Here is a 13445-nt window from a genome sequence, read left to right as displayed (position 1 = left end):
TTACTGGCATGACATGGTTTTCAAGTCACTTATCTATATTTTGTTTACCATAACAGATTGGCAGCAATCTGTTTATGTCCCATTCTGATGTTTTCTTCATGTTTCAACATATAGAAGTGTAGGTTCTGAATGTTTAAAAAAAAAAAAAAAAAAAATCCTAATATTTGCTTATTTGTATATGCAAATTAATGGTAAAATTTAGACATTTACATGTAATTAAAATCAAAATAGCATAAAATGTATTGTTCTTACTTCAGGAAAAAAAATATGGTATCATTATCATCAAAATAAAAAGGGTTACACATCTAAACCTTCGGTCAAAAATGACCGTGAATACCAAAGGAAGTGCCATTTTTTAATACCATAGGAGATACATTTAAAGAACACTTTCCACGGTAATGATTTTATCATTCAGTGTATGGTGAATATATTTTTAAAATTAATCTCTTCTGTAATACTCCAGTGATATAAGACATATTCAGTTATACTGTTACATTGCACTTTTTTGCTTGTGAAATAAATTAACCATGCATCTGCAAATATGGTATTTCTATCATGGCATTGGTATCTGAAAACTTTTGCATTTGCATGATTTGCATGATGACCGCTGTGTCATCAGCCAGCAATTTGATATTGGGTTTGGTATTGTAATCAGGCACTGAGGAAGGTCACCTGTGACTAAAAATTTATTTAAGCTTTGTCATTCAAACTCACTGCACTATCAATCCTGCTAGAGTGATGTACAGTTTGTCTTTTCAAATTATTATGTGCAGGCTTTATTTGCATCTGAGACTTTTTTCTGGCCTAATCACATAGAAATCTTGTTTTTTGAACTGGCTAAAAGAGGCGTGGTGAGTCCCTTGCAGTTTTGCATAGGACAGCAAATCATAAATTATGAACATTGAAGACTAACCTAAATCTCTAAATCATATGGCACATTTTGAGATTATCCATGTCTTACAAAAATTAGAAAAAGTTATTACAAACATTATAGTCTTTGTTCAAAATATGTCAGTCTTCTCCCAGAGATTGGTATCTGGTTAGTACTGCAGCACAGGAGTACTAAATATGTAAAACAGTTCCAACAGAAACTGAGCAAGATTAGTCTTTGTTTCTATATACAGTCTTTATACAAACTCTGCTTATTTAGTCAGAGTTTTGGTGCAGCTTTACAGTAATTTAGTTAATGCAGGTGTTAGATAACAAAAAATAAATAAATAATAATAATTAACTTTTCATATGATCATCACAACCTCTTGGGGAGATTATGAGTACATTATATTTGAATTATTTATTAATCATTTGATTATTACGCTCATTAAAAGCTATTATTCCTTTGAATCTGCAATCCATCAGCATTCAGATCTGCCATTTCTAAGTCCTAAGTGACAAACAAACTCCACACCTTACATTATGAGATATAGTAGGACAAGTTCTTTTCAAACACAAGCGCTCTCAATGCATTACATCATCAAAGCAGTGAAAATGCTCTAGTAGTGCAATATAAAAGCTGTTGTAATGTTTGCTTGCTTTGAGCATTAGACTTGAAAACACCCTTTGGATTCCATATGCTAGATTCTGCAAGGTGGCTTAAGGGTGAATCAGTAATATACAGTAAAGCATGTATTACAGTAATGCACAGAATGAAAGTGTCATGGGAATTGGGCTTGAATAACTGAAATCAAATTAGGAACGAACAAAAACGACTGACCTACAGAGGTGTGGTGTGTCTCAATAATGTGGGTTATTGTTGTGGCCTATTAAGTTGCCCAATAGGTGATTTCTGAAAAAGGCATGACAGTTGGTTAGATGTGCCAATTTTTTTATTTAAATTTTCAAGCCATATTAAAAGGGATAGTTCACCCAAAAATGAAAATTCTCATCATTTACTCACCCTCCTGCCATCCCAGATGTGTGTGACTTTCTTTCTTCTGCTTAAACACACACAAAGATTTTTAGAAGAATATCTCAGCTCTGTTGGTCCATACAATGCAAGTGAATAGTGACCAGGCCTTTGAAGCTCCAAAAAGCATATAAAGGCAGCATAAAAGTAATCCAAACCCATATCTTCAGAAGTGCTGTGATAAGTATAGTGTAGGTGAGAAACAGATCAATATTGAAGTCCCTTTTCACTATAAATCTCCACTTTCACTTTCTCAGAAGAGAGAAAGATGGCAAAATTTACTGTCACTCCCTTAGCAAGCATTAGAAACCCCATTGCTGCAGTGGTTGTTATTATTATTATTATTATTAGTCTATTATAATTTTTTTTATTTTTTATTTTTTTTGAAGGTGAGAAAAATGACAGCACTTTTAATACAAATGTACATTATGTTTAGTTAAAACGCTTCATGTGATTTTCTTACATTTCCATTGTCATAAACGCTATTCTGCATTTTCTCTACCACAAAAACCCATAATACACAGTTGCTTAAGACATACTAATACCTGTACAAAAACAATGGCTGTGAAAGGGAAAACTGATGTTTTAGTGATATATACTTTTTTTTTTTATTTAGTCTATTATTGCCAGGGTAATATAACAAAAAGTATAATGTTATACATTTACACTAAACAATAAAAAAAATAAAAAAAATAATATAAAAAGTTTACTAGATTTATGAAGCTAAATAAGGTGAAAACATGTTATTACAGTCTTTTAAAGGGTCTATTGTGTTACATTTACACACACAATATTATCAACCAGTCCTATCTTTATTATATCAGTTGTAATATTTAAAAGGTGCAATTTATTTTGTACTGAAATGGATCAGGGAACCATGTTTTAATGTCTTTTTAAACATTTTAAAATCGTTGTGCACTGGTTCTGTAAAATGTTATGTATTTGCATTTTGAAGGATCTTATTGTTCATATACTGCAACATTAATTATTTCCATTTTCATGTCATCATGCTCTTATACCTTATTATACTCAATTATCAGTACTGTAAAATGTAAATCTTATCTTGTACAGATTTTTCTTATTTAAACTATTGATGCATATTTATATATATTTTTTTCTTTTGATATCAGTGACATGCTATTAACTTATCTAAACAGACACTGTGTAAATTAAATATATGAGACATTATCTTTCTAAAATTGATATAACACAATGACCACAATCATAAATAAGAAAATAAACTGTTTCTTGTTTCTTTGTGGAACAATTTTAAATTTTACTATTGTTACTTTACCATTATATAGAGATTATGTACATGTACCAGCATTACCGGATTTCTCATTGAGAGCTCTGCCTTCTTACTCTAATTATTATACTAAGAAGGCAGAATTGCCATCTTAGCATAATTGTTCAGTTCAGAACAATTACTCTAAGATGTTAATTTGACTCCATTAATTTTCTAAAAGAGACAATTAAAAAAACAGCTTGTGTGACTCACCCAAACCTTCCCTCTTATGATGGTCATTGGTTACACACTATGAGCTGTTCAGAGGAGGTGATTATAAAACGGTGTGTTGTGGAGAAAAATTTCACAGCAAGTTTGGCACCGCAAGACCTACTTTTCACCTGCTTCTCATTTGCTTTAAGTTCCCTGAGAACAGTTACTTGAGTACGATTATTCTGGTAACTAACAGGTACAAGGCACTCTTCAAACACATTAAGGAACAAGGACTTCCATCATGTAAGTAATCAACTTAAAACAATTATTTAACATTGTTTTAAGCCTGTAACCTGGTTTTATTTTGCACATAATAACTGCTTTTTAGAAATCTGGCATTCAGATTTTTATAGAAAAGGACATTTTAGAAAATAGCCATCCAAAAATTTACACATGGGAATTATTCAGTGAGAGAGGCGACAGTGCTACCCACTGAGACATAATAAATAAATTAATTAATTAATAATAAGTATTATTTTTTAGACAAAATAGTTTTCCTAAAAATGTATATCCACATATGTGGACAGTGGGACTAAGTTGTGAAACTGTAAATAATACCAAGCTATAGAAGGTCAGATTTCCTTTGATCAAATTGTTTATTATGTTTCCAGGAGTGGTTATTCATGCTTTTGAGATGTTACAGACATTACATCAGAAATGAGCATAATTAATTCTGATTGAATGAAATAGCCAGCATTATCCAATCTCCAGTATACTGATTACCATTGTCCCATGTATGCCAAACATGTTGGGTGGTCCAAACATCATCTGCAGCCTGAAACTGAACTTTTGACCAGATGTTAGGAGTAAATGCACTTGGCTGTATAGTAAAGCTATAGGATGCTCCCTTGTTCCCTTGCTCCCTTGCTCCCTAATTAGGGAATGACTTAACCTCCAGTGTGCCGTCTGTCTGCACTGGTCTCAGAATAGTTTGAAATGCATCTTATTTTCATCCTAACGCCATATACACACTCCAAAAAGCGACGTTTTCCAGCTTTTGGATGCATCCATTGATTCTCAATGTGATACCGCAGAGTGAATATTGGATATTTTAAGGAAAATGATCCTATAGTCCACATACGTGGTCATTGTGTTTAACGGCATGGTGTTTAGCAATAAATCAATGAATTTATTTAAATGACATATCGGATAACACTAGAGACTCTAATCTTCTGACTCAAATGATCGCCGGCATGTTGTTTTGTCACATGACTCTGTGTATTAAAATTTTAGCACTTTACTGACAGCACAGAGTCTCCTGAACTGTGATCAGTCGGTTTAAATGTAACTAAATTATGCATAGCTTTTAGCGAAGCCAAAACGTAATGTCCACACATGTGGATGCGGGGTCTCAGGAGGTTAACTAATATTAATGAATGGAGCCTTATTGTAAAGTGTTACCGCTGCATTTTTCTCGATGTGTTTGAAAGCAGCCTTATATACTTTTTTTATGAATGATTAACCCTCTATCTTTGTGCATGATCACTCACTGATTATGTTTATACTTTTTCATTTTATTGTCCTTTCCATATGCCTACTTTTGAACTGTACAGTATGTCAGGAATCAAAAACGCTGGAACTAAAGTGGACTTGGGAGCAAGCTGCAAGCCAGTTCGTGAAAGCAAACACGCATGTGGAAGCGAAGGTAAGGGCTGTACATTTTCTTTAAGGAATATTCCGGGTTTAATACAAATGAAGCTTTATCGACAGCATTTGTGGCATAATGTTGATTACCACAAAAATCAATTTTGACTCGTCCCTCCCATTCTTTAGAAAAAAAGCAAAAATCTGGGTTACAATGAGACACTTACAATGGAAGTCAATGGGGCCAATCGGTAAATGTTAATTTTCAAAAGTATAGCCACAAGACGTAAACAACATGTGTGTTAACATGATTTTAGTGTGATAAAATAGCTTACTAACCTTATCTGTGTATAGTTATAGCCAATTTTACAACTTCGTTGCCATAACGATGCAGTCAACAAACCCTAAAATGACAGTAAAAATGACGATTTAAGCAGCTTTACAGCTCAAATAATATGTGTTTTAACAGAAGAATTAATGCAAGTGCTTTTATAAAATTATAAGCTTCACATTTCTGCCTTTGACACCCACCCCCCCCCAAAAATTGGCCCCATTCACTTCCATTGTAAGTGCCTCACTGTAACTTTGATTTTTGCTTTTTTCAAAGAAAAGGATGGATGAGTCTATTTTTTTTTATTTTTTTTATCAATATTATGCCACAAATTCTATCAATTGAGCTTAACTTGTATTGAACCCGGAATATTCCTTTAATGATTTCTTTTAACATAACTTCAAGGCTAATATCAAGGCATGGTCATTCGTTGTTTTCTATCTTTTTCTTTTTCTCAGATTCAGTACTGCAGGTATGTTCCATCGACCTCCTTAAATGCAGGACAGGACCGAATCGACTGGAGCATTACACAAATTGTTACCTTAATGATCACCTCATCGTCCGTAGAGGACAGTGTTTTCACATGTGGATTGAGCTGTCCCGGCCTTTTGTTCCAAATAGAGACAAACTGCACCTGGAGCTGACACTTGGTAAGTTATGGCTTTTTTCCTTTCTACCACATTTGACAGTGGACATGCTGATATATTTAGAGTGAACATGCTAGAGGGGCTAAATCAGCATTGAAATGGTTGTCTTACCTACTGTGTTTTACAGGTAACATTCCATCAATACAGAACGGCACGTACGTGATTGTTCCACTAGTGGAAGAATTGAAGAAAGACTGCTGGGGAGCCAAAATTGTTGAACAGGGACAAAAACGAATTAAACTGAGTGTTAACTCTGCTCCGTCTGCTTGTATTGGACGATACAAGCTCAATGTTGCAACACACTGTCCAGGAGCCAGATACATTTCGCCATACAACCCTGACAATGACATTTACATGCTGTTCAACCCCTGGTGTAGAGGTATGTGTTAATGACATGGGCGTTGTAGGTGATCAAGGCAAAAATAATCATGCACTTTAGACTGAATGATTTTTATACGTATATCCTACTTGCATTTCATTCAAAACCTTCAGCTATGAGCAGATATCCATGTTGGTCCAAGCTGATTAGTGCTGGTTTTGCTGGAGGACCAGTAAAGCTGATTGTATTGCATTGTAATGAAATCTACATAAAACTTTCCAGTTAAAATTCAACTCTCTCTGTCACCTTTTCAGATGACTGTGTGTACCTGCAGGATAATGCAGAGAGAACTGAGTATGTGCTGAATGACATGGGAAGAATCTACTATGGAACTAAGCAACAGATTGGTTGCAGAACATGGAACTTTGGTCAAGTAAGAGATGGACTTTCATTCCTACATGACAGAACAAGCAAAAACAAAGTGCTATGAAACCCTTTTTCTATAGCTTAACACAACATAGCAAATGTTTCTTGAATCTAGAATGTTCTTTTTTCTGATCTGTGATTCTTAGTTTGATGAGGGAGTCTTGGCTGCATGTTTGTATGTGTTGGAAAGCAGTGGCACCCCTTGCTCAGGATGGGCAAGCGCTGTTAATGTCGCCAGAGTGGTATCTGCCATGGTGAGTCTTCACTTTCTTTTTTGTAGAACATGGCACTAACAATGCTAAGATCATTCCCAGGGAATGCATGCACTGATAAAATGTGTAGCTTGAATGCACTTCAAGTCGCTTTGGATAAAAGCATCTGCCAAATGCATGCATAAATGGTTGATGATGTCAAGCACAGTGGACAGATAATGACATAACACCTTTCGACCACCTCTTGACAGGTTATTGCCAACGATGGCTTTGGTGTGTTGACTGGTAACTGGTCAAATAATTACAGAGGTGGGATTGCTCCAACAGCCTGGTGTGGTAGCAGTCCCATTCTGAAACAGTACCACAAAAGTGGAGGAATACCTGTGAAATACGGACAGAGCATGGTCTTCGCTGGAGTCACCAACACATGTAAGAGTTCATGCAAAAAGGACAAGGAAAAAAAGGGTTTGAGAAAGTGAGGTGGTGTAAAATACTTATTTTTTCTTGTCTTCTCTTTCTCTCAGTGTTGAGGTGTTTAGGCATTCCCACTCGTCCTGTCTCCAATTTCTTGTCAGCTCATGACACAGATGTTTGTTTGACAACAGACGTTTATTTAGATGAGAAATTTGAGCTTATCGACAACCTGAACTGTAATTCGATCTGGTAAGATTTTTTCCAAATATGACTTTTTACTATAAATCTAGTCTACTGATCTCTTAAAGGAATATTTCACCCAAAAAAATAAAAAAAATAAAAAATTAAATTATCTCATAATTTACTCACCCTCATGTCATCCCAAATGTGTGTGACTTTCTTTCTTCTGCTGAACACAAACTCCTAGCTCTATAGGTCCATACAGTCAACAGGGTCCAAAAGAGTTAACTATCCCTTTAAATGGGCCATGTTATACTGCATTTATAGTCTTGAAAGTTGTTACTTGTAAATATTCCCTCACTTTTCTAACTGTCTGTTCCAATCACCGATTGTTTGTCTCTCACTTTATTTCTTGCTTCTCTTCATATAGGAACTACCATGTGTGGAATGAGTCTTGGATGACTCGGCCAGACTTGCCAGCTGGTTTCGGAGGTTGGCAGGTGGTTGATTCCACTCCTCAGGAGACCAGCCAGGGCTTCTACCGCTGTGGCCCCACCTCTGTTGCTGCGATTCGTAGTGGGCAGGTCTTCCTAAAGCATGATGTGCCCTTTGTTTTTGCTGAAGTATGCCTTACACCTAATTTATCATTCCATCAAAAACATTTTCTTTCTCATGTAAATGCAGTCCAGTTGCATAGATCCATTATATGGTATAGTGTTAGTACTGTAGAAGTAATGTTTGGTCCTTTTTGTTCCAGGTGAACAATAATAAAGTCTACTGGCAGCGGAAATGTGATGGGACCTTTGGTGTTGTCCACGTTGAGAAGAACGCAGTAGGTCACTGCATCAGCACCAAGGCTGTTGGCTCTGACAAACGTTTTGATATCACACACCTCTACAAACATCCACAAGGTTGATCACATTATTGATTGCATGAATCCCTGAAGGTATTTGGATTGAACTCAGAACAGTTTAAATGAACTTATCTTCCTTCTCTCTACAACATTCATCAGATACAGATGAACAGCGTATTGCTTTGGAAACGGCCATTCGCCATGGCTCCAAGCAATGCATATCCCCATTGCCCTGTGCCAGGGAAGTGACTGTTAAAGTCACTATGCAGGGAGAGGGACCATGTGTGGGCAAGGATGCTGTGCTTTCCATCGTTCTGAAGAACACATGCGACTCACCTCGTACCGTCACCCTCCACAGCCAGGTGGCATCCACGTACTACACCGGAGTTCACAATGCCTTAGTGAGAAAGGGCAAGATAGATATTGAGCTGAAGCCTTGTGATGGTGAGTGATGATAGAAGCTTGAAATCAATGTTTAGTGTTGATCAACAGCATGACATTACAGTACAGACCACAGGTGGTATATTAGGAGACTTGAATAAGAGAATTAGTATTCATCCAATGTTTTTCTCTTTTCCCTTTATAGTCCAGACTATACCTTGGACTCTGCGATATGATGAGTATAAATTCCACCTTGTGGACCAAGCAGCACTGATGCTCAATCTCTTTGGACAGGTTGCTCAGACTAAACAGATTCTGGCCTCCCAGTTCAACTTCAGACTGCGCACGCCAGATCTTGTGATTGCTGTGAGTTCAGCAGGATCTTGCATTTAAACTGAGATTGTGTGGCATAGTGGTCAAAAATCTAGACTAATAGGTTGTAGGTTTGTATTCTACAAGGTTTGGGATTTTTCTGTTAATTTTATTGGTAACACTTTACTATAAGGTTCCATTTATTAACATTAGTAAACAACATTAGTTAACATGAACTAACAATGGACAATACTTTTACAGCATTTATTAATCTTGGTTCAAGGAATAGTTCACCCAAAAATGAAAATTCTCTCATCATTGACTCACTCTCATGCCATCCCAGATGTGTTTGACTTTCTTACTTCTAGAACACAAATTAAGATTTTTAGAAGAATATTTCAGCTCTGTAGGTCCATACAATGCAAGTGAATAGGGGCCAAAAGTTTGACGCTCCAAAAAGCACATAAAGACAGCATAAAAGTAATCCATATGACTCCAGTGGTTTCATCCATATCTTCAGAAGTAATATAATAGGTGTGGGTGAGAAACAGATTAATATTTAAGTCCATTTTTGCTAGAAATTTTCTCTCTGCCCAGTAGGGGCATATGCATGAAGATTGTAAATCCCCCAAAACACAAGAAGAAGAATGTGAAAGTGAAAGTTAAAGTGGAGTTTGACTGAGCAGGGATAAGAATTTATAGTAAAAATTGACTTATATACATGATATAGATCTTACCCACACCTATCAAATCACTTCTGAAGACATGGATTTAACCACTAGAGTAATTTGGATTACTTTTATGCTGACCTATGTGATTTTTGGAGCTTCAAAATGTTGGCATCCATTCACTTGCACTGTATGGATCAAAAGAGCTGAGATATTCTTCTAAAAAAACAATTTGTGTTCTGCTGAAGAAAGAAAGTCATGGACATCCGGGATGGCATAAGGGTGAGTAAATGATGAGAGAATTTAAATTTTTGGGTGAACTATTCCTTTTTTTGTAAATTTCAGAACATATAGTAGTACTTTTTTCAGTCAAAAGTTGTGTATGTTAACTTTAGTTAATGCACTATGAACTAACATGAACTAACAATTAACAGTTGTATTTTTATTAACTAAGGTGCACTCAGTAACTTTTGCGTTTGTGTCATCTTGGACCTACAGTGACACCTAGCGGTGTGGATGCAGCATCATTCAAAATCAATAGTTTTTAGTTACATATGCCATTGTAGAAATTTGCTATACACAGTCAACCATGATTATTTTAATCCAAGAGTGAAAGTGTCCAACATCAAGGCGATACTGAGATTAAGCGAGTAATATTCGGCTGGTCATGTGATTCTAACATGGCAACCCCCATGAGGGGACCCTCTCCATGTAAAGTAAAACAGCTTTTATAAGGTTACTGATATAACTGGTGTCTTCATCTCATGTGATTGCTCATGAATTTATACCTATGTTTCAAAATAACTATTAATTTCTTTAGGAGTAAAACTTTTTATATGCCGAAAAAAATTACTGAGTGCACCTTTAACATTGGTAGATTAATAAATGCTGAAAAAATATTTTCTTAGTTTATGATATCTAATGCATTAACTAATGTAAACAAAATGAACCTTATTGTAAAGTATTACCATTTTATTTAAACTTACTAATTTTTTTTTTAGGAAGAGGCTATTTGCATGTAAGTGTAAATTGCAACAGAAAGCATCTTCTTTGCACTAAGTGCAAATGGTCTTAGATGTTATTTGCATCCCAGTGCAAATAGTTTCATATTTTATTTGCACCCCTGTTTAAATACTAACATACAGCATAGGGGCATCAATGTAGCATGTTTATTGTGTTTATTTAGAGTCCCACAGACACCCTACACCAACCTATCCCCCTAAACGTAACCCTAACCTTCCCTTACAAACATTCGAGGAATCGATTCTTTTTGGAATCGATTACCAGCCCAAGTCAGTACTCTGTGGTGGCCAATTCATGGGTGAAAATGATTCCTCATGCTTCCTGAACCACTCTTTCACAATTTGAGCCCAATGAATCTTGGCATTGTCATTCTGGAATATGCCCGTGCCATCAGGGGAAAAAAATCCATTGATGGGATAACCTGGTCATTCAGTACATTCAGGTAGTCAGCTGACTTCATTTTATTGCCACATAACGTTGCTGAGTCTAGACCTGACCAAATGAAGCAACCCCAGATCATAACACTGCATCCAGAGGCTTGTACAGTGGGCACTATGCGTGACTTCATGCGCTTCCTTTCTTACCCTGACGCGCCCATCACTTTGGCATAGGGTAAATCTGGACTCATTAGACCACATGACCTTTTCCCATTGCTCCACAGTCCAATCTTTATGCTCTCTAGCAAATTGAAGTTACTTTTTCCAATTAGCCTCACTAACAAGTGGCTTTCTTGTGGCCACACAGCTGTTTAGTCCCAATACTATAAGTTCTTGTCGCATTGTGTGTGTGGAAATGCTCTTACTTTCACTGTTAAACATAGCTGTGAGTTCTACTGCTGATTTTTTTACGATGTGACTTCAAGTATTTTATTGATCTCTGATTACGATCATTCAAAAAAAAAAATTTCCGACCACATTTCTTCCGTGAAGCTGACGGTTCTCCACTATCCTTCCAGGTTTTAATAATGTGTTGGACAGTTCTTCACACAATTCCAGTGATTTCAGCAATCTCCTTAGTTGTTTTCTTTGCTTGATGCAGGCCAATAATTTGCCCCTTACTATTACAATTTTAGAAAATTGTAATAGTAATTATTAGTAATTAGTAGGGAATTACTATTTTTTAGTAACTTAACCAACACTGGTAGCAGGTGCTGTTTAATTACAACTAGCGCAAATAGTCACTTCGTTTTTATAATTCACTGTGACTGTTTTTCATAATTTGTTTTGGAAACTGGCTTGAGCTTTTTGCTTGATTGTCTAATGTAAATTTTATGGTATTAATTTGATTGTGATCTTCCCTATCAGCCTGTATCTGACTGCATAGAGGGCAAAGAAATGCCAGTCAAAATCACATTCCAAAACCCGCTGTCTTGTGTGCTGAAGAATGTGAGTTTCCGTATTGAGGGACTGGGACTGCAGCAGGCCAGAACAATTACACATGGGTAAGATAATACATAGTATAATATATTAAATTCAATTATATTCGTTTTATCTGATTGAACTAGATTAAAATTGTCTGAAGAAAACCATGTTGAACTAATACAATTGAAATATTAGATCCAATATGTTGCTGTGTAGTTTTAGTTTTGGTAGGTATATAATAATCTTTTTCTTTCTCAGTGACATTGCAAGTCTGGCCACGGTGAACCTGACGGAGACATTTGTTCCCAAGTGTCATGGCCCACACAAACTCCTGGCATCCCTCGACTGTCCTCAGCTGACTCAGGTCCATGGATTCGCTGACATAGTTGTTAGACAACAGTGACAAAGCATTCAAATTACGTAAAGAGAAAAAAACACGTTCTTTACATTTGCAAACTGTAAATGGTAAACATTTTAGGGTTCATTTTATCACAATCTTAGAGGATGTTGTTTTCTTAGGGGCTCTTTTGTTAAGTAATAGTGTAGGAGAGATTGTAAATGTCACACTAGCTAATTATAAACTTTGTTTCTTTTTTGTTTGCTTGTTAACCACTTATTTGATTGAAAACTTTTGAAAACTCCAACATTTGTCATTTTATGATACATTTCTTCACTTAATGTCTACTCTTTGTGGCCTCATCCTTAATAAAAAATATTTGTTAAACTGAATAACACAATTTTGTAAAATTCTGACGAGTCTATTATACACAAAAACATTTTTTTGCTGCTTGTTAAATTTACTTAAAATTAACTAAAGCAACTCAGTTCTAGAATGTTTTGTCACAACTTGATTTCATAGCGTTCTATCCATTTAAAATTGTAAAATGGAAGTTTACTTAATTCATTTGAGTTGGGACTACATGAATACTTTTTGTGGTGTTGATGTAGCATTGATGAAACTGGGCAGGCGATTTCCATTTCCCAGCATGCTTTACATGGGACTCGATAGGGAGAGTAAATGTTAAAATTCAGTGTTATTTTATGTTTTAGTTGAAAATTTAGTTGGGTTTACCCAATTCAACTAGGTTCTTTCTACACAAAGTGTTTGTGTTGAGATTACATAGTAATTTTAAGTTAATTCAACTCATTTCAAACACATGGAACCACTGTCCATGATTAAGTCAAGTTCAGCCAAAGTTTTTCTTTTATTATTATTATTATTTTTTTTTTTTATGTATAGTACTCCCCAAAATTTTGAAATAAATATAAGGTTTTAACTATTTGGACCAGAAGATAGCTATTAAAAAAAAGTACTCTAGCATTGTTTGTTTGC

General features: G+C 35.6%; 1 protein-coding gene across 1 annotated transcript; it reads left to right on the top strand.

The window, feature by feature from the left end:
• Positions 1-3432: 3432 nt before the first annotated feature.
• On the top strand, positions 3433-12861 carry LOC127420112 (protein-glutamine gamma-glutamyltransferase K-like). The gene is made up of 14 exons (XM_051662113.1): positions 3433-3644; positions 4955-5046; positions 5775-5966; positions 6091-6342; positions 6597-6715; positions 6855-6962; positions 7172-7349; positions 7445-7583; positions 7945-8137; positions 8272-8425; positions 8527-8811; positions 8954-9114; positions 12056-12192; positions 12371-12861. The coding sequence occupies exons 2-14, from the start codon at positions 4956-4958 to the stop codon at positions 12513-12515; spliced, it is 2154 nt and encodes a 717-aa protein (XP_051518073.1). The 5' UTR covers positions 3433-3644; position 4955; the 3' UTR covers positions 12516-12861.
• Positions 12862-13445: the final 584 nt, after the last annotated feature.

The sequence above is a fragment of the Myxocyprinus asiaticus genome, chromosome 29 (genome assembly GCF_019703515.2).
Source record: "Myxocyprinus asiaticus isolate MX2 ecotype Aquarium Trade chromosome 29, UBuf_Myxa_2, whole genome shotgun sequence".
Taxonomy (NCBI): domain Eukaryota; kingdom Metazoa; phylum Chordata; class Actinopteri; order Cypriniformes; family Catostomidae; genus Myxocyprinus; species Myxocyprinus asiaticus.
Note: the sequence above shows the minus strand (reverse complement) of the source record. Positions and strands in the feature narration are given on the sequence as shown.

Coding starts and splice junctions, on each gene's coding strand:
- LOC127420112 (XM_051662113.1), top strand. CDS start 4,956: ATGTCAGGAATCAAAAACGCTGGAACTAAAGTGGACTTGGGAGCAAGC. Junction 7,584..7,944: donor CTGAACTGTAATTCGATCTG/GTAAGATTTTTT, acceptor CTCTTCATATAG/GAACTACCATGTGTGGAATG. Junction 8,138..8,271: donor TGCCCTTTGTTTTTGCTGAA/GTATGCCTTACA, acceptor TTTTTGTTCCAG/GTGAACAATAATAAAGTCTA.